Source organism: Muntiacus reevesi, chromosome 5 (genome assembly GCF_963930625.1).
Source record: "Muntiacus reevesi chromosome 5, mMunRee1.1, whole genome shotgun sequence".
NCBI classification, from domain to species: Eukaryota; Metazoa; Chordata; class Mammalia; order Artiodactyla; family Cervidae; genus Muntiacus; species Muntiacus reevesi.
This window is the reverse complement of record NC_089253.1, coordinates 33,259,889-33,286,157: the sequence shown is the minus strand read 5'-3', so window position 1 is coordinate 33,286,157 and position 26,269 is coordinate 33,259,889. Positions and strand designations below refer to the sequence as shown.

Below are 26,269 nucleotides of genomic sequence, written 5' to 3'. Positions count from 1 at the left end.
AACAAACAGGTCTTCCTAGATGTCTACTCCTTGAAGGATGCTGCGTATGCTTATTACTGTGTTTCCAGCACCTACCGCAGCTGCTATTGCAAAACAGATTTTCAATAAATATTTATCACATGAAAGAAGAAATATATCAACAATTGGAAAAGACAGCATTCACACGTCTTTTTGGTGTGCTTGTTAAAATGTATTCTAAACCACTTTGAGAGGAAACAATGGGACAGATTGACAAATGGTACCTACAAGGGACTCATGAAAGGAGTAGTGAGAACTGGATTTTAAAGAGATGAGGCTGCAGAATTGCAATAAATCAGACAATTAAGCTAACTGAAAGTACAAATGTCACAATATACATAGTCCTGGATTATAAGTTCAAAACGTGACTTTGATAAAGCCTCAGAGTGTTGAGGCAGGATGAGGTTGGCGGGGCGGGGGTGGGGGGGGAGGCAGCCCCTTCAATTCTTATCTTAAATAGGAGCACGGGAGAATGCATTTTGCTTGGCCTGAATAATTAGAGTCACATAGGTTAAAAACACTTCTGGGAAACCTACATGTAAGCACCAGGATGAATAGAAGCATGATATATTCATTTCACAAAAACTATAGAGGATAAAAGGGGGAAAATGTATTTCAAAGAGCACAATGTATAAAACACAGAGACTACTAGATAGAACAAAAGCAGAAAACAAAAAGATGACAAGGAAAAACACATCAGTTCTAATAATACCTGCAAGTGGGTTAAACTCCCTATTAAGAAGAAAGGCTCAGAGTGGATTAAAAAAAAGAAGAAAGCACAATACATTTCAGTTCTGTTTATAAAAGATATACCTAATCAGAATAATACAAGTATTTCTTCTAAAGATGAGCAAATGACTTTTAGTATTAAAAATCAAAGTAATAAATATAATATTAATGTCAGATAATGTTGAATGCAAGATTAAAAACATTAAATTCTGAAAAAGGGTCACATATAAAGGGAACAACTCATAGGGAAGCTTTAATTATTTTTAAACCTCATTCATGAGATATATAAAGCAAAAAATATTGGAAATGCATGAAAACATAATATTAAAATCTGGTAATATTCATTTTTAGGATTTGAAATAGCTCAGTTGAAATTCTATCACCTCCACTGGCTTTGTTTGTAGTGATGCTTTCTAAGGCCCACTTGACTTTGGACTCCAGGATATCTGGCTCTAGGTGAATGAACTCACCATCGTGGTTATCTGGGTCATTAAGATACTTTTATATAATTCTTCTGTGTATTCTTGCCACCTTTTCTTAATGTCTTCTGCTTCTATTAGGTCCATACCATTTCTGTCCTTTATTGTACTTAGCCTTGCATGAAATATTCCCTTCGTATCTCTGATTTTGTTGAAGAGATCTCCAGTCTTTCCCATACTACTGTTTTCCTCTAATTCTTTGAACTGATCACTGAGGGAGGCTTTCTTATCACTCCTTGCTATTCTTTGGAACTCTGCATTTAGATCAGTATATTTTTCATTTTCTCATTTGCCTTTAGCTTCTCTTCTTTCCTCAGCTATATGTAAGGCCTCCTCAGACAATTATTTTGCATTTTTGCATTAGTTTTTCTTGGGGAAGGTCTAGATCAGTGCCTCCTGTATAACGTCATGAAGCTCCATCCATAGTTCTTCAGGCACTCTGTCTATCAGATCTAATTCCTTGAATCTATTTCTCATTTCCACTGTATAATCATAAGGGTTTTCACTTATGTCATGCCTGAATGATCTAGTGGTTTTCCCTACTTTCTTCAATTTAAGTCTGAATTTAGCAGTAAGGAGTTCATGATCTGAGCCACAGTCAGCTCCCAGTCTTGTTTTGACTGACTGTATAGAGCTTCTCCATCTTTGACTGCAAAGGATATAATCAATCTGTTTCTGTATTGACCATCTTAAGACATTCAATGATGCTGTTAAAGTGGATGTACTCAATATGCCAGCAAATTGGGAAAGCTCAGCAGTGGCCACAGGACTGGAAAATGTCAGTTTTCATTCCAATCCCAAAGAAAAGCAATGCCAAAGAATGTTCAAACTACCACACAATTGCACTCATCTCACACACTAGCAAAATAATTCTCAAAATTCTATAAGTGAGGCTTCAACAGTACATGAACTAAGAACTTCCAGATGTTCAAGCTGGATTTAGAAAAGGCAGAGGAACCAGAGATCAAATTGTCAACATCTGTTGGATCATAGAAGAAGTAAGAGAGTTCCATAAAAACATCTACTTCTGATTTATTGACTATGTCAAAGCCTTTGACTGTGTGGATCACAATAAACTGGAGAAAATTCTTAAAGAGATGGGAATACTAGACTACCTTATGTGCCTCCTGAGAAATCTGTATGCAGGTTAAGAAGCAACAGTTAGAACCAGACATGGAACAATGGACTGGTTCCAAATTGGGGAAGGAGTTAGCTTATTTAACTTATGTGTAGAGTACATCATGCGAAATGCCAGAGAGGATGAAGCACAAGCTGGAATCAAGATTTCCAGGAGAAATATCAATAACCTCAGGTTTGCAGATGACACCACCCTTATGGCAGAAAGTGAAGAGGAACTAAAGAGCCTCTTGATGAAAGTGAAAGAGGAGAGTGAAAAAGCTGGCTTAAAACTCAACATTCAAAAAACTAAGATCATGGCATCCAGTCCCATCACTTCATGGCATATAGACGGGGAAACACTGGAAACAGTGAGAGACATTATTTTGGGGGCTCCAAAATCACTGCATTTGGTGACTGCAGCCATGAAATTAAAAGAGGCTTGTTCCTTAGAAGAAAAACTATGACTGACCTAGACAGCATATTAAAAGCAGAGACATTCCTTTGCCAGCAAAGGCCCATCTAGTCAAAGCTATGATTTTTCCAGTAGTCATGTATGGATGTGAGAGTGTGACCATAAAGAAATCTGAGTGTCTAAGAACTGATGCTTTGAGCTGTGGTGTTGGAAAAGACTCTTGAAAGTCCCTTTGACTGCAAGGAGATCAAACCTGTCAATCCTAAAGGAAATCAGTCCTGAAAATTCATTGGAAGGACTGATGCTGAAGCCGAGACTCCAATATTTTGGCCACCTGATGCAAAGAGCTGACTCATTGGAAAAGACCCTGATGCTGGAAAAGATTGAAGGCAGGAGGAGAAGGGGATGAGATGGTTGGATGGCATCACCGACTCAATGGACATGAATTTGAGCAAACTCCGGGAAACAGTGGAGGACAGAGGTGGCTGGCATGCTGTAGTCCATGGGGTAACAGAGTCAGACATGACTTAGTGACTAAACAACAAAAATTCTACACAGTCCCTGCAGCTGTGAGGAAGCATCAACTAGAGAAACGTGGCCTCAGGAGATGCAGAAACAATCATTGTGCATTAACTAGCAAATAAGCAAGCAAATACTGGTATATTCATATAATGGAACACCACTTAGCAACAACAAAACTTCTAGAGAAAAACATGAATGAGACACAAAAGTTGAGTGAAAGGAGGCTGAAACAAAAATATATAGTCTCAGATTGTATAAATTTTGCATATTTTTCGAGAATATAAATATGTTGTGTGTTATATGTGCTTATGAATCTCTAGAGAAAAGTCTATTACATAGTAGCCGAAAGAAGGTCGGTGTTTGTCTCAAGTTGGGGTGGAGATGAGATCTGGGTATGAAAATAAGGAGACTTTTTGAATTGAAGGGAATATGCTGTATCTTAAATAAGGTGGTGGTTATAGCCATGTATACATTTGTCAAAACTCACTAGTTATATCTGGAGGAGGAAATGGCAACCCACTCCAGTATTATTGCCTGGAGAATCCCATGGACAGAGAAACCTGGCGGGCTACAGCCCAGGGGACCAGAGAGTCAGACACGACTGAGTGACTGAGCGTGTTTGCACCAGTTATGGAGGGATCTGGAGGGTATTATGCCAAGTGAAACAGGTCAAACCAAGACAAATGCTGTATGATCTTACTTATATGGAGAATCTAAAATACTAAAAAAAGAAAACACAACTCAGAAAGTTATCAGATTTGTGGTTATCAGAGGTAGGGAGGGAGGTGGAAGATTGGATGAAGGTGGTCAAATGGCGCAAACTTCCAGGTATAAGATGAATAAACTCTGAGGAAGTAGTGTACAATATGGTGACTATAGCTAACATTGCTGTATGGTATGGTTCAAAGTTGCTAAGAGAGTAGACTGTAAAAGTTCCCTTTATGAGAAAAAAAAAATCTAGGTAAATGAGGGGATGAGTGTTAACTAAACTTACTGTGGTGACCTATGCATGCCCTTGTGCTGTATACCTTAAAATTATTCAGTGTTTTATGTTAATTATAGCTCAATAAAGTTGGGAGAAAAAAACCCTCACTGGTCCACACCGAAAATGTGTGCATTTTACTTTATATAAGTTATGAAAATACAAAAATTGACTTTTTAAAAAAGACCTTGTTCTTACTTTCTATTCACTGCCTATTCAGCAGCTTATGATTTGCCTTCCATACCCTACACAAACCTCATCTCACATCAGGGTCATGTGGACAGAAATACATACATACATGTATAATGAAGTATAGATGTTGTCTTGGTTCTGAGGCTTTGTGTTGATCAGGATAATGAGTAGAGCTGCAGAATCAGGAGTTAGCAAGCTAGGTCAATTTACCTTAGAAAGTTAAGCTATCACCAGACCAAGAGAAGATAGATATATAGTTTAGGTAAGAAAGCAGAGATCTGATTGAGCATTAATCCTCAGCATTTTTGGCACCAGGGACTGATTTCATGGAAGATAATTTTTCCATGGACCAGGGGTGGGGGAGATGGTTTCAGGATGACTCAAATGCATTACATTTATCGTGAACTTTACTTCTATTGCTATTACACCAGCTCTGCCTCAGATCGTTAGTCATTAGATCTTGGAGGTTCAAGACCCCTGATCTAGGGTTTTCATTAGATACAGAGAGAAGACTGGTAAAAACATCATTCAACTATTTTACTAGCTGTTATATAACACTTGTTGGGGCCACTTTGAAAGATTTTGGTAAAGAGTTAGCTTGTGTTAAAATATGTTTATTCTCTTCTTGTGACCAAACTTGATTCCTTGTAATGCAAATTTATCATTGGACCGGCTACATGTGGTCCTAAATTTTATTCAGGTTACAAAAATTTCACTTTCTAAGCTCCAGCAACACTAGGCTGCTCATAGATTCCCAATTACACCATGTAAATTCTTCAGTTCAGTCACTCAGTCATGTCGAATTCTTTGTGACCCCATGGACAGCGGCACGCCAGACTTCCCTGTCCTTCACCATCTCCCTGAGTTTGCTCAAACTCATGTCCATCAAGTTGGTGATGCCATCCAACCATCTCATCCTCTGTCATCCCCTTCTCCTCCTGCATTCAATCATTCTCAGCATCAGGGTTTTTTCCAATGAGTCAGTTATTCACATCAGGTGGCCAAAATATAGGAGTTTCAACTTCAGCATCAATTCTTCCAATGAATATTCAGGACAGATTTCCTTTAGGATTGATTGGTTTGATCACCTTGCAGTCCAAGGGACTCTCAAGAGTCTTCTCCAACACCATATTTCAAAAGCATCAATTCTTTAGTGCTCAACTTTCTTTATAGTCCAACTCTCACATCCATATATGACTACTGGAAAAACCATAGTTTTGACTAGATGGATTTTGTCAGCAAAGTAATATCTCTGCTCTTTAATATGCTGTCTATGTTGGTCATGTAAGTTCTTATTTCTACATTTTTTATTTTGCTGTCTTCACCACCTGGGATATTTTTCTTCTCCTCCTCCTCACTCATACTATTCCCTTTCCTTTGATTAAACTCTGACCGATTTTTGAGTCATATTTGTAGTCACCTCTTCAGGAGGCCATCCCTGATTCTCCCATATTTCCCAGTTGGATGAAATGATCCTGTTCTGTGAACACACATATACCACATTGTGTTGTAACTATATATTACTATGCCTGCATCTTTCACTAAATGGAGCTCCTTGAGGAAAAGTATCCTGTTATTTATCTTTCTAACCCCATCATCACACACAGTACCTGACACAAAAGATCCACTCACTAATTCTTTCTTGAGTAATTGAACAAGTGCATAAATAAATAAATAATTGAAAGAATGTTCTTTCCGGTGGCCATCAGTTTAACCAGTCCTGGTTTCCTCTGTAAAATGCATAGGTTACTCCCTGTCTTAATTTATTTTTCTGCCCACATTTAGACAGAAAGTCTTTGTGAACACCATATGAGATTAAATCAACGTGGCAAGTCACTACGTTTAAGGGATGATTTTGGTGATGACAGGGGTGACAATGATGGTGATGTCATTGCAGTGTTTTACAGGATCAAATGTGTAGTCAAACGCAATGAGAAGTCAAGAGGGTCATGAACAAAGACTTGGCCGGTACCAATGGACAGGAGTAGTCGTGCAGGATGTCCAGAGAGACAAAGATGGAAGGATCCAAATGGAAAATGTGGGGGAGGGGCATGGTAAATTGGGAGTTTGGGATTAACATAGACACACTACCATATATAATATGGGCTTCCCAGGTGGTGCAAGTGGTAAAGAACAGGCCTGCCAATGCAGGAGACCTAAAGGATGCAGGTTTGATCCCTGGGTTGGGAACATCCCCTGGAGGAGGGCATAACAACCCACTCCGGTATTCTTGCCTGGAGAATCGCATGGACAGAGGAGCCTGGTGGGCTACAGTCCATAGGGGTGCAAAGAATCAGACATGACTGAAGCTACCTAGCACGCACACATAGATGCAATAGACAGCCAATAAGGATCTACTATACAGCACAGGGAACTCTACACTGTACTCTGTAATTATCTACATGGGAAAATAATCTGAAAAATAATGATATGTGTATAGATATGCCCTGTTAAATTGCTTCATTTGTGTCCAACTCTTTGCAACTCCATGGACTGTAGCCCACCAGGCTCCTCTGTCCATGGGATTCTCCAGGCAAGAATACTGGAGTGGGTTGCCATGCCCTCTCCAGGGGATCTTCCAGACCCAGGGATCAAACCCATGCCTCCTGCATTGTAGGCAGATTCTTTACTGCAAAGCCACCAGAAAAACCTGTGTGTGTGTGGGTGTGTGGGTGTGTGTGTTTGTGTGTGTGTGTGTGTGTGTGTATTCAGTTTGCTGAATACCTGCAACTTTAAGGGGAAGAAAAAGAAGCATAAATAGATCTTAAGAACGAAGGCAGGTGAGATGTGATTGCACAGCTCAGGCAATCTGCTGCAGCGATGCCATGAGATACGGACATGCAGGCGGGCCGGTCAGATGCCTCAGCACAAAGGTGTCTCCGGGCCCCTTTTGCAATTCTGCTGGGAACTAGACCACCTGGGCTCCCAGGAGTGCAGCTCCAGCTGGAGGTGGCTCCTGAAGCTCCAGGTACATTTCACCTTAGCTGCTGTCAGACATGCTGGAAACACTGGGAGATTCTTAAACTACAGCTCGAAGTGCGTGGCCGTGCCTTTGCTCCAGCCTGCTTCTGGCCCCTGGGGACAGGAAGTGCTGAGGGAAAGATACTCAGAGGGTTGCGGGCAGCCTGGAGCAGAGGCAGGAGTAAGAAGACTGGGAGCGGTGCTGGGAGGGGGAGAGGGAATGGCAAGGGGTGCAGCCTGGCCCGGGAGGAGGAACCTCCAGATACCCTGGGGACTGATATTCGGGGGCCCCCTGCAGCCAGCGATGCTCTGAAAATAAGGCTCCTTCCTTCATTAGCAGTGCTGGGAGCATCCTTGCTGCCCACAAGGGAGACAAAGCCTTTCACTGCAGATGTAATTACTGCATCCGGTTCCAAGCGTGCAGGGACACATAAGCAGGGGCTCAGTGGTGCAGGAGGAGGCCCGAGGGAGTCCTGAGCAGAAAGCATTTCTGGACGGCAGTGCTGTGGAGAGGGGAGGTAAGCTGAACAGAAGGAGGGTGGGGAGAAAGAGAATTCTGGAAGCAGAGGACAGGCAGTTCTGATTACATCAGTTACTTCACTAAAGGTTGCTCTTAGGAAGCAAAATCATCCAGAGAATCATTAAAAGAAACCATTTCTAGCACCCCCAAGGGAGTGACTCACCAGTAAGTGATTCTGGAGTGGGGAAACTGTTGATAAAATAAGAAAAGGGAAAAACAAAATGAAAAGACAGGAAGGGCTTCAGTGCCCACCTCTTCTCACTAATGAGGCTTTGCAGGCTGCCAGGAGTGGGGTGAGGCCCTTGGGCTTTGCTTTAGGTGGTCCAGGGGAGCTCAGATTCCCACACCTCCTCACAATTCTAGTTCCTGAGTGCGGGAGTCATTCACAGCCTCCAGCTGGGAAGCCCAGATTCAAAGCGGCAACTCTTTTCGCTTCAAGATTTCACTTCCCCTTGATCCCTCTCACGTCCAGTGGGGGTTCCCTCTCAGAGGCTGGGTCATTCGAAGACTGGAGGGCCCCTCTCCAATTAAATCCTCCACTTTATATCACAATGTGACTTCCTGTCTCCTCCATCCCTCCCTCCTCTGCCTCTCATCGGAACAGAGGTAGTAATTAAGCATGGTCACTATCTTGAAGGGCTTTCCTCATTGCTCAGTTGGTAAAGAATTCGCCCTCAGTACAGGAGACCCTGGTTCGATTCCTGGGTCGGGAAGATCCCCTGGAGAAGGGATAGGCTACCCACTCCAGTATTCTTGGGTTTCTCTTGTGACTCAGGTGATAATGAATCTGCCTGCAATGTGGGAGACCTGGGTTTGATCCCTGGGTTGGGAAGATCTCCTGGAGAAGGGAAAGGCTACCCACTCCAGTATTCTGGCCTGGAGAATTCCATGGACTGTGTAGTCCATGAGGTCACAAAGAGTCAGACACGACTGAGGGACTTTCACTTTCACTCACTTTCACTATCTTGAAGAAGGAAAGAATGTCCCCCACCTCTGCCATCCTTTCTAGAGTCACACCTTGACCTCTTCCCTCAGGAGGCAGGACCTGGCACTGGGGAAGCCTATGACGGCAGGTGCCCTGAGGATGAAGACTGGATGGAGATATTGCAGGGATGGGAGCCCAAAATTGCGGCATCTCACAGATTCATGAGCGTAAGATGCTAAATTCACTCGCACGATATATCCAAACTGAACGCTACGTGCTAAGGTGAGTCATCCCCACTCTTTGCATGCACCCCGTTTATAAAGCTACCGAGCTTTCCAGCATAAGCCAGAGGTTCTCCACAAGGACAGGGTGGGTCAGGAGATGAGGACCACCTTCCACATCATGGGTCACCACCCACTGGAGACCCAGCCTGGGGGAAGCCTCGCTCTTGGGTAAAAATGTGGCATAAAGAAACCTCAGCAGTAAGACTACCTGGTGTCCGGCATGGTGGGCAGTTTTAGAGAAGGATGGACGAGGAGAGATGGTGGGGAAAAGAGAGAAAAGCACTTTGGGATAAGACTAGAAGTGCCCCCAACCTTCTAATGCAGATCAGACTTGAGTGTCTGTGAAACAAAGCAGGACCCTGTGGGACTCCAGGCTATGAAAGCCTTTCTGTGTCCCCTATTTCTTGATTATTGAAAATAGGCTTCATTCAGCCTCCATGACTTTCCCGAGTTCTAACAGGCAGATTCAAACAGTGGCTAATAGAGAAGGGAGGGGGGATATGAAGTGATAAGAAAGGAGCAGTCAAGGAACAATATCGAGCCTTGGGGGGCAGGGTCCTGCTTCCCCCTCAAGGCATACACAGATATATTATTTTTGAGCTGTTCTGCAGATACTGAAACCGCCTCCAAGTGGGAACAGTTAACTGTGTGCTGCTCACAAGCACTAGACCTCAAATGCTTTGGGACAAGAAGGTTGATGATGCTGACTCCTCCGAGTTACCTCCCCACCAACCAATCAGAAGAATTTCCATGAGCCGATCGCACCCTCCTCTTTGCACCATTACTATAAAACTCCTCACTGCCACCTCCAGGTTGAGACACAGTTTTGAGGGCATCAGCCCACTGTAGTCCCCTTCGCTTGGCAAAGCAATGAAGCTATCCTTTTCTAATGAACCTGAAACTCTGTCTGTGAGATTTAATTTGGTGTTGGGGTTCAGAGGCTGCATTCAGCTTCACCTTCCCCACCCAGTCTTCACTCCATGCACCAAACTCCCCCTTTACCTCTCAGACATTGCTTCCTAACATCTGGAGGCTAGTCTCAGAGGACCTCTGCTACCCCTACCTGTTCCCTCATTTCCTCTGGCTTCAATAAGTCAGGTACAGGACTGATGGGTAAGCATTCAGTCATTCAAAGGTGGCCTCTAATCGCAGGCATTGTGTCAGGTGCTGGGAACATCACCAATGTTTAAACCCCTTAACTGTTCTCTTCTGTGTGGGAAGGGGAGAGCTATCTTCTCTGGGTGGGATGGAGCTCAGCATCTCAAGGAAAAGTCAGTGAAGCAGTGAGTCAGTTGATTAAGATAAACCACACCTTTGATCCCAGAGCAGCCAGAGAGCTGGGCAAGTACTGAGGCTGGCAGATGCTGCTCTTTCATCCTCAGTGGCAAGCCTGCTCCACAGCCCATGGGATCACCTGGATGGATGCTGTGTATGTGATGTATTGAGGTGGTGATGAACCCTTGGTCCTCACTGATTGCTGCAAGACCCAGAGCCAGAGTCCATGGGCCTATCTCAGCCTGATTCTAACTGATTTAAATGTGGAATCCCCTTAGCAACCCAGAGCTCCTTAGTCAACTCCCAGGGTCTCCCAACTCCCATGGGTCCCTGACTCATGATGGAGGCAGTGGCCTTGAAATTAACCAGGAACCCCTGGCAGCTCCCTCACTGTCTGCTTTCTATAAGGAAGAACATTTCCCTGGTGGTGAGACCCCTACCACACCACGTGGCAACATCATGTTTACGAGTCCTTCCCCACTCCCCTCTGAGCTCAGAGCAGGGAGTGTATTATGCTCAACTGGCTCACACACTGCCTGTCCAGCATGCAGTGAATTTAACCAGAACTACTTTGGCTTTAAATAGTAGAGACCCAATTTAAAACAGCTGGAGCAAGAACAGGCGATTGAGAGGAACTGTGGTCCTAGAGATGTAGAGGCTTTTAGGAAGAGATGTAAACTGCAGGGCAGAAGGAATTCTAAGAGGTACAAGTGCTCGTGGCTGGCCCTGAGATGCTTCCCATCCACCATCAAGGGTGCCCATCCGGGAAGTAAGAGGAAGCTAACTTCTTTGATGTTCCTTCAACAGCTGTCCAGATGTAGGAGCTCCGTACCTAAATTAAAGTCTATTATTTCCAGAGGTGGCCAAGGTGCGTGAGTGTGAAGCCAGGCTGGTTATTTTCTACTGAAGCCTACAATTTTTGTTCAGCAGCAAAAGTCACTGTGGACCCACTGCTGAGGCCAATTAGATCTACAGCACTTATAAAGCTGGTCTCAATTTTATCACTGTCCAACTGATTTCAATGGCATAATTTGATATCGCAACAGCGTAGTGAACGCTTTGTAACAGACGGCAGGCAGCCCTGGATGCCTTTCCAATTCTAATTTTACTTTTGAGTTTAGTTGGGATTTTCACTTGCGAGATACATGTTAATATCCCTTCTTACATTATCATCTAAAGAGTATTTGGAATAGATACTTCCAAATTCCCTTTACCCTTCCTCTGTAAAGAAGCATATTGTTACTCACTCCTTCCTGGTTGGTAGTGGGGAAATGGAGACAAAGGTTTAGTGATCCGGCAGATTTACAAAGATAATGAGTAGATCAGACATGCCATGTTCCTGGTTAAATCCTGACACCAGAACATCTCATTTTTGCATATTCTAGTGACTTTAGAATAAAGACCAAATTCTGTAAATGGCTCTGTATGATCCAGCCCCCAACTCCCCCACCCTAGCCCATGTTCTCTCCTGCTATCTACATATTCAAGATGTGGGTCTTTCAGGTGTATAGCAAAGTGATTCAGTTTCACATATATCATTTTTTTTTCAGATTCTTTTCCCTTATAGGTTATTACAAAATATTGAGTACAGTTCTCTGTACTACACAGTAGGTTGGTTATCTATTTTATATGTAATAGTGTATATCTGAAGGCTTGCCTGGTGCCTCAGACAATAAAGAATCTGCCTGCAATGCAAGAGACTCAGGTTTGATTCCTGGGTGGGGAAGACCCCCTGGAGTAGGAAATGGCAACCCACTCCAGTATTTTTGCCTGGAGAATCCCATGGACAGAGAACCTGGTTGGCTACTGTCCATGGGGTCACAGAAAATCGGACGTGACTGAGCAAGCATGCACACACACAGAGTGTGTATCTGTTAATCCCAAACTCCTAATTTATACCCCCTCCTTGCTTTCCCCTTTGTTAACTATTATAAATCAACTATATCTCAATTAAAAGGAAAACTGAAAAAAAGATTACTTTGTCATAGAGGAAAAATGAAAGTTCTCTGCACTAGCAATTAACTCAGGTAAAATGCAACTGAAATATTTCTGATCTTTCCCAGTCATGTGAAAATAAACTTAGGATGAGTTTTCTTCTAATTAAAAAATATGACTTAGAAATAAAAAGACAGGGTTCTTCATTTCTTCAAAAGCCACACCCCCATCACCTAAGGGCATTCACACACGCTATTCCCCTCACCTGGAAGGTTTCCAGTTGGTCCGGCTCTATCACAGAATTGTAACCCCATACTTAATTGCTATTCATCTTCTTTTTCTTGGTCATGCAGCGTGGCTTGTGGGGTCTTAGTTCACTGATCAGGGATTGAACCCCTGTCCCCAGCAGTGGAAGCATGGAGTCCTAACCACTGAACCCCCAGAGAAGTCCCTCCTATGTCTGTTTCAAGCATCACTATCTCAGGAAAGAATTATCTAGTCTAGCTCACACCACTCTGTCACTCGTCCTTAGAGCAATTGCCACACTCAAAAATTACATATTCTTGATGATCCAGCTAATGACTCTCTATCTCCCTGACTAGACTATAAGCTCCAAGAGGGCAAGAATTACATCTGTTTTGCACATCATTGTTGCTATAGAGGGAAACAAATATTCTTAATGCATCGAACAAAGGAATGAATTAATGCAAAAGAGAGGACACCATCTTACAGCAGATATCGGGTGGCATTTCCAATTCCAATTTTGCATTTGAGTTACCGGGGTTTTTCACTTGGTACTATGGTTATTCAGTCACTAAGTCATGTCTGACTCTCCGACCCCATGGACTGCAGCACACCAGGCTTCCCTGTCCTTTACTGTTTCCCGGAGTTTGCTCAAACTCATGTTCATTGAGTCAGTGATGTCATCCAACTATCTCATCCTCTGTCACCCCCTTCTCCTCCTGCCTCAGTCTTTTCCAGCATCAGGGTCTTTTCCAATGAATCAGCTCTTTGCATCAGGTGGCCAAAGAGCTGGAGCTTCAGCTTTAGCATCAGTCCTTTCAATGAATATTCAGGACTGATTTCCTTTAGGATGGACTGGTTTGATCTTGCGGTCCAAGGGACTCTTAAGAGTCTTCTCCAGCACCGCACTTTGAAAGCATCAGTTCTTCAGTGCCCAGCCTTCTTTATTAGCCAACTCTCACATCTGTACATGACTTCTGAAAAAACCACAGCTTTGACTATCCAGATCTTTGTTGACAAAGTGATATCTATGCTTTTTTTCACTTGGTATAATGCATGTTAATATCCATTCTTATTTTTATAATCTAAGAACTCCAGGGAAGAAGGTAAGGTTGCTCCAGGGAAGCCTTGTTTCTGATCTATATTGTTGACCCACTTGGTGTAAAGACGGTGAGAAGCATTAAGTATAGTCACACATGAAGAATCACAGCTCAGGATCTCATGATGGCTTGTGCTAAGGTAAGTTATTTCACCTGGGCCCATAGGAAGAAAACCCTGGGGATTATTTTGTTCCCTAATGAGGGCTTCTCCCCAGGGAGGAAGAGACGAGGATACTCCCAAGGCGTTGAGCCCACATTCTTAGTTCCCCAGGTTTTAGCTCATCACTTTGGAGCCAGGGTCAGGGCCATCAGCGACATCAGCTCCACACTGATGTGGTTGCCTGCATCCGTCTGACAGGATGCTCTGCTCTCCCCCTGATCACACAAAAGAACTTCAGTCTCCCAAAGAAGAGATTCACAGGGATTTATGACTCAATCAACTCACCCAAAAGGAGCATAAATGGGATTAGTTTTAATATTGTTAAGTTGCAAAAATACAGGCATATGTGCGTGCCAAAGCGAAAATGTACGCAAGCAAAGGAGGAAAACATATGGGTGCCCATATGGCGAAAAGCACATGGCTAGACCTTCACACACTTCTCATTTACAACAAGAACCAAAGTTAGTGAACATAAATTTGCTTTGCAAAAAGATGAGAGGAACAGCTTGTTTGCCCATAACTGTTCCACTGAGCAAGATAGGGATAACCTTGATTTCTCAACTCAGACACCCCTTTCTCACACTCCAGGGATTAATTAGGCTCTTCACACAACTTCAGATTAGAAACAAGGATCCTGGCTGCCTCGCAGAGAGACAGAGAAGTGGGCGCAGGACTGGGTGAGGCAGTGGGTCAACTGACAGGCAATCCCATCTGTGGCTGGCACTGGAACCTGGGGTGACTCAGAAGAGAAATGAGGTGGGTGGGTCTCCGCAGGTTTATCTTAATTGAAGCAGAGAAGCCGTGGAACCTACAGCAGACAATGGCAGGGAAGTGGTCCCCACTCTCAGCACAACGCTGAGTGGCGGCTAGAAACTTCCAGATGCAAGAAGGTAGGTGTGGAATTAGAAAGGAGAGTGTAAGCGCATGGGTGCCCCAGATAACAAGCAGAACTTGATAAAATACATCACTTTATATTGTACCTGTTCCATCTTTGTACAGCAGACAAAGACGGACTTGGAAAACAAGGCCAATGTTCCTTTCACAGATCTTCCACTTTAGTCACCTGTGAGTCATTCGCCATTAACTTTTTCAAGCCTGTTTCTTTGCCTAGGAAATATTTCTTCTCTGACCTATTTTAGAGGCTTGCTATAAACCCTCTTGAAATGACGCGTGTGGAAATATTTTATAAACAGGACATTCTTACTTAAGCATGTTGTTAGTGGAAACCTAGAGGTTCATCTTACTTGTGATTCCTGGTTTGCACTTTTTTAATTTGAAGTAATTATGGATTTAATGGCAACCCATTCCAGTACTCCTGTCTGAAAAATCGCAAGGATAGAGCAGCCTGGCAGGCCACAGTCCACGGGTTCTCAAAGAGTCAGACATGACTGAGCTCCTAAGCATACACACATACAAAAGGCTGCAAAGATAGTAGAGAGAGGTTTGTGTGCTCATCGCCAGCTCCCCCGATGGTGGCATCTTTTCTAATTAAAGCACGCCGTTAAGGCCAGGTGATGGGCTGAGATTTTTTTTTTTTTGGATGTACCCATTTTTTATACCTTTGTGTCTTAATTCTAACATTTCATCATGCATATCAATTCATCTAATCACCCCTCTAAACGAGGCATGGAGCTGTCTCTTCACGACAAAGCAACTGCTTTGAATAACTTCTCTCCCTCCCCTGCCCCAACTGCTGACCATCACTGAGAGGTTGTGCATCTTGACACTTTTTCCATTTAGGGACAGTTTTAAAAGTGGAATCATACAGCATCCTACCCTTTGACAATGACTCTGTGCATTCCTATAATGCCCTTGGGTCTACCTATGATGTCAACTGACATAATAGTTCATTTACCTTTTATTGCTGAAATACATTTCAAGGTGTGGGTGTAACCAGACACCCCTTGAAGGACAAGTGAAGTGAAGTCGCTCAGTCATGTCCGACTCTTTGCTACCCCAAGGACTGGAGCCTACCATGCTCCTCTGTCCATGGGATTTTCCCGGCAAGAGTACTGGGGTGGGTTGCCATTTCCTTCTCCAGAGGATCTTCCTGACCTGGGGATCAAACCTGGGTCTCCCACATTGTAGGCAGACACTTTACTGTCTGAACCACTAGGAAGACCTTGAAGGACATTTGGACTATTTCCAAGTTTGCCTATTACAAATAAAACTGCTGTGTCATTCTGAATTTTCAGGTGGACCAGGGAGGCATTGAATAACTGATGAATGACTAACGATGTTAAAGAGTAAGAGACAAAGACCAAGGTAGGCATAATAACGCATAATAAGAAAGGCACAATTATAAATATTAGCACTCTCCTTTCGGGGCTACTGGGGCAGTAAATTAGCTAAAACATGTAAAGTGTATAACAGGGCTTGACATACAGTGGGCATGATGTTAACATAACCAGCTCTCAGGATGGCTGTAAGTTACAAGGATTCTAAGGAGAAAATTAAATTAAAACATGGCACAGTGGCAATTTAGAACACTGCTGGCAACTCGTGTATGTGTGTCCAGTGCAATTATAAGCCTTCCATTCATCCCCTCTTTTGGTCCTGCTGATCATCTGAGGAAGTTGGCAGAAATAGCCCCATTCTGCAGTCTAGGAGATTGGGGATCCTGGAGATGATGTGGTTTTTCTAAAGTCACTCAGACAGTTTAACTGCTTGGGCCAGATTTCAATCCCAGGTTTTAAGAATCTGAAGGCTAGCTCTATCTAGAAGCTGAAGCTCTGATACTTTGGCCACCTGATTCGAAGAGCTGACTCACTGGAAAAGACCCAGTGTTGGGAAAGATTGAGGGCAGGATGAGAAGGAGGCAACAGAGGATGAGATGGTTGGATGGCATCATCAACTCAATGGACACGAGTCTGAGCAAACTCTGGGAGGTAAGGTAGGACAGGAAAGCCTGGCATGCTGCACTCCATGGAGTCGCAGAGTCAGACACGACTGAGTGGCTGAACAACAACAGTCTAGAAGCTAACCCTGCTAGCCACGAGGAGTTGACACCTATACATGAGTATGAGTTGGCACTTCCTTTATTTGGAATGTGAGGGACTTGGTAATTTCTTTTAAGACTTTCTTCTCAAGGTCCAGCATGAAAAATAAGAGTTGGAGTAGAAACATTCTGGGACCAGTATATCTGCTAACCTCAACACCTGGCAGAGAGGACAGGAGAGAGACAGACCTGCTCAGCCAGGTCAGGACCAAGGATGAGGATCTTGCTGGAATTATCCCTCTTAGATGGAATTCACTTGTCTAGCACTGTCATATCCAGAACAAAGCTGCACACACTCCCCCTGGGATATGCGTGTGCTTGCTAAGTCGCTTCAGTCATGTCTGACTCTGCAACCCCATGGACTGTAGCCCTCCAGGGGCCTCTGTCCCTGGGATTTTCCAGGCAAGAATACTGGAGTGTGTTGCCATTTCCTTCTCCAGGGGATCTTCCCGACCCAGGGATCGAACCTGGGTCTCCCAGACTGTAGGCAGACACTTTACCGTCTGAGCTACCAGGATATGTGTACTTAACACTTATTCCTTATCTTGTTTTACTTGCTTTTATTTTAGATTAAATAGTCTTTATTCTTTATTATTTATCCTTTTTACAATAAATTTGATTTTTTTTACTTTTAATGTTTTTAGCTTTTATGTTTTTGCTTGATTTTTAAAATCTTTTGTTTTTGATTAAATATAAAAAGTACAGTTGTCTAACACAACACTGTAAAGAAACTATACCTCCAATAAAATTTAAAAAATAAAAAATAAAGATTATGTTATGTTATGGAGACAAAGCTATCACTTATTCTTGAAAGCTCCAAGTTTTTCCTCAGAGAATGCCCTCCCCTACCACGACCTTCTTAGTCAGGACTCATCAACTTGGTTTTGTGGACTTTTTTTTTTTCCCCAAGGAGGAATTAAAAATACTTTATCTATGAATTCAGAAACACACACAAGTTATCTTTACAGTTCAATTTACTATATAGAAATCATTTGGGTTTTATATTTTCAGTTAAATTCTTAACTGAGATTACAATATTGTTTTTAAAAAAAGATTGCTACGTTAATTTAGTACTTTTTGTAGCATACCAAACTGAAATGAATGTGAAATTGTTAGTCGCTAAGTCGTGTCAGACTCTTGCGACCCCAAGGTCTATAGCTTGTCAGGCTCCTCTGTCCATGGGATTCTCCAGGCAAGAATACTGGAGGGGGTTGCATTCCCTTCTCCAGGGGATCTTCCTGACCCAGGGATCAAACCCAGGTCTCCTGCATTGCAGGTGGATTCTTTACCATTGAGCCACCAGCAATGCATATAGATGTTCAAACTTCAGATTTATGGCACACGGTCTTCAAATACAACACAGACATTCCTTAAAGTTACCATATCATTCACATGTGATACTTGCAATTCTGAGCTGTTATACACAGAATAGGTCTCCTTTAAATATGGCAAAATTGACTGCCATGAAGCTCAAAGTCGTATAATCAAGCCAAGGACTCAAAGTGGTGCCATCTCTTAAAAGATTTGGCATTTATGGACCAAAACGCACAACATGTAAAGAAGGTTAGGAACAATTCCTCCTCCGTATTACAGTTTATAAAAAAGAGAGAGAAAGAGAAGTAGAAAAAAATGCAGATGCTAAAAGGCACACATGGCTTTAGGAAGCATTGATAATTCTGATACGAGAGAAGGAAAGAGAGACAGAAGAGCTATAAAAAACTGAAACAACAATTTAAACAGTATTTTAGGGCCATGTTAGTCGTTATCCAGACCTCAAACACTGAAGCACAAACAATTGATATGTACGATGTTATTACAGTTTTTAAAAGGAGGCCAAATGACACCCACTCTACTCAAGAAAACAGAGAAGCCCGTAATACATTTTTTTTTTTTTTTTTTTTTTTTTTATTTTTTTATTTTTTTAATATTATTTTATTAGTTGGAGGCCAATCACTTTACAACATTTCAGTGGGTTTTGTCATACATTGACATGAATCAGCCATATAGTTACATGTATTCCCCATCCCGATCCCCCCTCCCACCTCCCTCCCCACCCGACTCCTCAGGGTCCTCCCAGTGCACCAGGCCCGAGCACCTGACTCTTGTATCCCACCTGGGCTGGTGGTCCGTTTCACCATAGATAATATACATGCTGTTCTTTCAAAACATCCCACCCTCACGTTCTCCCCCAGAGTTCAAAAGTCTGTTCTGTATTTCTGTGTCTCTTTTTCTGTTTTGCATATAGGGTTATCGCCACCATCTATCTAAATTCCGTATATATGTGTTAGTATATTGTAATGTTCTTTATCTTTCTGACTTACTTCACTCTGTATAATGGGCTCCAGTTTCATCCATCTCATTAGAACTGATTCAAATGAATTCTTTTTAACGGCTGAGTAATATTCCATGGTGTATATGTACCACAGCTTCCTTATCCATTCATCTGCTGATGGGCATCTAGGTTGCTTCCATGTCCTGGCTATTATAAACAGTGCTGCGATGAACATTGGGGTGCACGTGTCTCTTTCAGATCTGGATTCCTCAGTGTGTATGCCCAGAAGTGGTATTGCTGGGTCATATGGCAGTTCTATTTCCAGTTTTTTAAGAAATCTCCACACTGTTTTCCATAGTGGCCGTAATACATTTTTAAACTGCTTCCATCAACGACCACTCACGTTAAGGCATAAAGGAGTCAGCTTCAGTTACTTGGAAAACTCTCTTCTGTGAAATTGCTCACTCTCTTGTTCCCTGAGGTATTACTGTATATGAATCGACTGCAGCAGCAACTCACTCACAGGTGAATAGCTGTCATTTTAAAACCTCCATGGAGAGGACACAGAAAAGAAGACTTTATTATCCCTCCCAAACATCTGGCCTTTCCAAACATGCCCTGGAAATGGGACGAGGTATGGAGGCACTGCAGGGGGTACATGGCACCTTGAAAGAAGACCCTCCTTCCAACCCCACAGCCTGGCCACTCCCTCCTCCCACATGGTTTCCACATGACTCACATTTTTACATTCCATGGATGCTGCTTCTCCATCCTTCCAGAAGGGAAAAGAAAATCATTCTTGGAACCCACCTGTCCCACCATGTATCCCAAACACACTGACCCCTTGCCTGTCCACTTTGCTGGCCTGTCCCAGAACCTGCCCATTTTCCCCTGGCCTGGAATTCCAGCATGATTCTAGTTTCTAAGCTGCAGATCACTCAGAGCATATTTCCATGTGTGTGAAGTCTATTAAACAAGTGCCACATTCTCTAGTAAATCCAATAAAAAGTACCTAAAATAAAAATATAAAATACGAAAACCTAAAATTCAGAAATAAAACCTAAAAATACCTAAAAAATCAAGTTACTTTAAAGGGGCTCCAAGGAAAGTGGCAATGATGGGTACATTGACATCATGGAAGCTGGCAAATGCTACCAGGACTCCCTTCCCTGCCCACCCTCAGCCCCAGTCAATTTTTAACATTTACCAGCAGTATGACCTAAAACTCTGCCTTTTTCAGCTATCATTTCAGGCATAGATCATATTCCTGTGTTATGAGCTGAAATTTTCATTCATTGTGTCTATGTAATTTTTTTAAGATTTTTTTTTTTTGATGTGGAACATTTTTTAAAGCCATTATTGGATTTTTACAATATGGCTTCTGTTTTACGTTTCAGTTTTTTGGCCATGAGGTATGCGGGATCTTAGCTCCCTGACCAGGGATGGAACCCATGCCCTCTGCAGTGGAAGCAAAGTCTTAACCACTGGACTTCCAGGGAAGTACCTATGCACTTTTTATATTTCAGAGATTCCTCACAGTTTCAGATCCACAAATGCTTCCTATTCTCTAGCATCATCATGAATTTATTCACCTTTACCTTTTCTTCCATAGTTTCTTGAGATTGGCATGTGCTTAGTCTGTCATCTTAAACCATAACCACAATTCTTAAACTTTAATAATCTGGTCATTAAAATATTCTTTTTCTTGATGGAACTTGGTTATTCATTCTTGTATATAGTTCCCAAATTTAAACAATCATTTTCAAACATTACATTAACATTTTGGAACATAGCTGCCCAGTAATCTACATTTTTGATGCGATTTTGTTGGAATTTCAAAGGAAACGCCATTACAACTTCTATTTCATGCTCTCGCTGGCTGAACTAAACAGTCAGTTGTTCTAAAAATGCTATTTGATGTTCAAGTTGTATCAGCTGCTCTTCTACACCTTTACAAACAACTTCCCAAAGTCGCCTTAACTCCAAGCAAGAAGGAGTGTCCTTCTAAAAGTAAATATTCGTGGTCACCTGCAGGTGCAAATTTGAAATGTGCAAATCTCCCAGGTTCTAGTGCTTGTCAAACTCTGAAAACAATGCATTGAGTTTATATGCTGAGACATCATTGGAAGGGGGGAGAGAATAGAAGAAAAAAGAGACAGCAAAGTGAAGGCCAGAGCAAGGGAAAGACAAAAAGGAATTTGAAAGTTGAACATGGGCTGGGAGACTTAAAGGCGAGAGAGAAAATGTAAATTTAATATTCTTTTTTTTTTTGAGACTGAATTCCAAATACTGTGTTATATAAAAGATTAAGAATGTGGATGCATCTTCTGTATTTTAAGTGGGAAACAAACTTTACCGCAAAACCATTATAAAGAATTGCTTTAAAACATTTCCATAAAATCAAAGTGCCTTTCGAGAGACTCCTAGGCTGAGAGAACTGTGTGTTTAGGAGCAAATAAATGCATTTTGGGATTTCAAGCACTTATAAAGACATGTGATTTTACCAAATACATAGAAGCTGGTCTGATGGTTAGACATATTTTTGTATATAACATAAATAAAAATTCTCTCTGACTTAAAGCAAAATTTCCATGGGGCCTGTATCTTTGGGAACACAAGCTACCACTGTGTTTATATTAAAGTTGAGCTTCCAGATACCCCTTATGATTCCTTTAATATTCTTGTTAATATTACTTTACAATATTGACATTTTGGATTTCAATATCTGAGGTCTTTACACAAAGGGTGTCTGGGGATTTATTATCATTATCTTTCCCTATAACAAGGCAAGCACTGAAATATGTGTTCTCAATGCACATAGAGAACATTAGATGGTGAAATTTTGAACAACGATCCTGGTAAAAAATCCAGTGTCCACTTATAAGTGCTTCTCGCATAGTTAATGTTCCAAACTAGGGGGGCACCTCCGGGTCATTAATTCCTATATCTATATGTGTTTAGTTTTTAAGTTTTATTGGGATTTAATTCACATACAACAAAATGCACTTATTTTTAGTGTAGCGTTGATTAATTTTCACTAATTTAAGCAGCAATATAACAACCATCCTGCTCAAGATTTCCATCACCCCCCAAAAAGCCCCTTGTACTCCTTTGTAGATAATTATCCAAAACCCCTACCCTACATAACCATTGACTTGATTTCAGTCACTCTAGATTAATCTTTGCCTGTTATAGAATTTCATATGAATGACATCTGTGTCTAAGTTTTTGCTTCTTTTCTTTAGCATAATGCTTTTGAGACTCATCCATTTTCTTACATGTATCAACGGTTTGTTCCTTTTAATTGCTGAGAAGCCATCTGCTGCTTAAATTTACTACGATTTAGCTATTTTACCTGTTGAGGGTTCTGGCTTCTAGTTTGAGGCTATTACAAATAAAGCTGCTATGAACATTTGTGTACAATGCATATCTGTGGGCATAGGTTTTCATTTATCTTTGGTGAATTCCTAGAAGTGGAATTGCTGGGTCATATGCTAAGTGTGTGTTTAACTTTATAGCAAGGTGCAAACTGTTTTCCATAGCGTTGATACTATGGAGAATGCAGCTGTTGTGTTTGCCCATTTTTGTTTCTTATAACCTTAAAAGAACCTAATTATAGGAATGAGATCATCAGGCAGTTTAACCTAACTCAGGACCTGTGCTCTCCTGAATGTAAACCATGCCTCCTCTAACCTGCTGATTCCTTTCCTAGATAAAAAAAAGTAAGACCAGCTCTCTGCCTCTAAGACCCCTCCCTTCCGCCATCAAGCAATCCTGCAGGCAGATCACTCCGGGGCAAGACAAATGAAGAGAGAGTCAGCCAGTCCATACGCAATGGAGATGTAGAACCCAGACTTCCACCTTGAAGACTCACTGATTCTTCCCCCTTCTTCCCTTTAAAAACTCTCCTAGCCCACAGAACCCTAAGAGTTGGTCTCTGGACATGAGCCCAACATTTCCCCAGCTGGCTGGCTTTTCTGATTAAAGCACCTTTCCTTTCTACTGATGCTTGCCTCTCAAATTACTGGCTTTTGGAGGTGAGCAGCCAAACCTGAGTTAGGTAGCAATACCATTTCACAGTCCCCAAGTCAATGTATAAGAGTTCAGTTGCCCTACAACCCCACCAACACTTGATATGGTCAGTCTTTTTAATTTTTGTCATTATAGTATTGGTGTAGTGCAGTTCCATTATGGTTTAATTTTAATTTCTAAGACACATACATTTAGCATATTTTCATGGGCTTATTCCATTCATGTATCTTCTTTTGTGAATTGTCTGTCTCAATGTTTTGTTCACTTCAAGGTAAGTTGTTAGCATTATCAGAATTCTTCACATAGTGTAGATGTAAAATCTTTGTCAGGTATGTGTATGGCAAAGGTTTCCACCTAGTCTTTGACTTATCTTTTTGTTTACAAAATGGTGCTTTTGAATTTGATGAACCCAGTTATGAGCTGAATTTCATCCCCACTCCCACGAAAAAACAAAAACACAATACCTAGTCCCAATGCTTTAGAAAGTGACCTTATTTGGAAATAGGGAATTTACAGAGGTAATTAAGATAATTTATTGTTCAGTCACTCAATCATGTCCAACTGTTTGCAAACCCACAGCCTTTTCCTTCTGTGGGATTCTCCAAGCAATAACACTGGATGGAGTAGGTTGCCATTCCCTCCTCCAGGGGATCTTCCCAACCCAAGGATCAAACCCACGTCTCCTGCATTGCAGGTGGATCGTTTACTTCTGATCCACCATGAAAGCCCAATTAAGATTGTATGAGGTCATACAAGAACAACCCCAATCCAGTATGTTTGATGTTCCTATAACAGGGGGAAATCTGACCCAGGAAGATGCACACAGGAAGATGGCCATGTGAGAATGCCAGCAGGGATGGTGATGCACCTACAAGCCGGGAAACACCCAAGATGCTGGAAAAGGACTAGAAGCTCAAGGAGAGGCATAGACAGACCTCCCCTCCCAGGTCTCAAAAGGGACAACCCTGCCTACACCCTGATCACAGGCATCCCGCCCCCAGAACTACAAGGAAATACATTTCCGTTGTTTAAGCCGTGAGGTCTGCAGTACTTTGTTATGGGAACCACAGAAAAATAATACAAAACACATTTATCATTTTTCTCTTACGCTTAGAGCTTTTAGTGACCTAGCAAGTCCTTGTCTAGTTCAACATTCCCAAGATTTATTCTTAGGTTTTCCTCTAGATTTATATTATTTTTATATCACACACAGGCACACTCCACACATTTTCCTTTTCACTGGGTTTCACGTTTAGATTTTCTAATGCCTGAGAGAGCACTTGTTTCTTATATAATTTATAGAATTTATCATAGTTTCTGTTAACAGGGTAAATACACCAAGTGGCTCTTTGCCCATCTCTTCAAGTTCACCTCAGAGTAAGTTTTATTTCCAAGAGGATAAGATCCGCTGTTCTTCAGGTTCCCTCCCTATTAAGTTGGCGATGACCACAGCTCAAGTCTTAATACCAATCACCGAGTTCCCAGCACAGTAGGCACAAAAGTACTTAACCCTCCTTATCACCTTTCTACCACTCTGGGTAAATGTTCTGAAAACACTGAGGAGGAGATCTTCTCTCTCCTGGATGTACAAAAACACCAATATTTTCAGTGCACTTTCTAGCTTTCTGGCACTCTACTTCAAGAAAGGACAGGCCACCCTCTGATGCATGCATCTCCACCTTGAGATATTAGTGTCTCTGTCGTAAGTTACTCTCATGGTACCTCTGCCCTTCATAGTTGGGAAAACAAAAAGCTTCTAAGGAAGGTCATGAAAGGGCCTGAGGAAATGATTCAGTAAATGTTCTCTATAAATCCTTCAGAATTCCAGTGACAGATGCACGCGGTCTGTTTGCTTTTCCATCACGACGCTACAAATACAGCATTGTTTTCTGACTCCTCAAGTCCTGTTGTGCATTAGAAGCAAGGCTTCACTCTACCAACTCTGAAAACTTCCTCCAGGGAAATGCCTTACCCTTGACTGACAGGTGTCTCCACGTCACCGTTGGCTCCGGTCTGCCGATAGCAAGACACAGCAGGGTCACGCTGCTCCCCTCGTTCACGGTGACATCTGAGGAGATGTTCATGATCTGCGGAGGGACTGGAAAGGGACAGAGGAGAAGAAACACGTATGAGAAGGATTCTCTGCAGAAGAGGAGGCATCAGCCTCACAAGTATTCAAATACCATGTTTTGACGATGGATATTCTTCTCAATCATAATTTCAGTTTATTTCAGTTTATTACGCTTGATTCAGCGAGGAATGTGACCATTAACACAACATGTATAGGACACTCCTGGAAACAGTTCTATATAAGGTCTGGTCATAGCAGGAGGCAAGTGTGTGTGTGTGTGTGTGTGCACGAGGGTGATGTTCTGGGGAAGCAGTAACTGAAGAGACAGGCATTACTGACGGTGGATGGAAAAGTAGAACCAAAGGGAAAATGCAAAGTGCTTTTAAGAGTTCCTCTCCACCTGCGTGCAACAATCTCATCACACTTCCCTCTGTACTCGCCCCTTCCCTTTTCCTCTTCTCTTCCTGTCTGAAAACACACAGCTCATCTTTCAAGGGACATCAAAAGTCACTTCCCCTTTGCAGTTTTCCCTCACCTCTTCCCAAATCCTGGAAAGAGGATCCCCCACCTCCCCTAGCAAAGGAACTGGATGTGTTGTCCTTACAGCTGATTATTTTACACCTGTCTCACTCTCTTTTATTCTGTTTATTTTTTAAAATATATGTAAACACATTTTTAATGGAAGTGTAATTGCTTTACAATGTTGTGTTACTTTCTGCTCTACAACAATGTGAATCGGTCATGTGTATATTTCCCCTCCCTCTTGAGTCTCCCTGCCACCCCCTCCCCCACCCCACCCCTGTGGGTCATCACAGAGCTGAGCTCAACTCCCCGGGCTATATACATCAGCTTCCTGCTAGCTCTCTGTTTTACACACAGTCGTGCATTCATGTCAGTCTTCATCTTCCAATTCATCCAACTCTTTCCTTCTCCACCCCCACCCCACCCATGTCTATGCCTGTCTCTTTACCTAGAGAGTGAGGTGCTGGAAGATAAGGATGGAATGACATCCACCTCTTTTCCGCAGTGTCTGGCACAAG

At 42.3% G+C, this 26,269-nt stretch overlaps 1 protein-coding gene across 4 annotated transcripts in view; it reads right to left on the bottom strand.

The window, feature by feature from the left end:
• The window catches only part of OPCML (opioid binding protein/cell adhesion molecule like), a 495,948-nt gene that overhangs the window by 70,242 nt on the left and 399,437 nt on the right, over positions 1–26,269 (bottom strand). For all 4 annotated transcript variants that reach the window (XM_065936478.1, XM_065936480.1, XM_065936481.1 and 1 more), the window contains exon 3: positions 25,131–25,256. In XM_065936478.1, the coding sequence (XP_065792550.1) occupies positions 25,131–25,256 (126 nt within the window). The remainder of the gene's footprint in view (positions 1–25,130; positions 25,257–26,269) is intronic.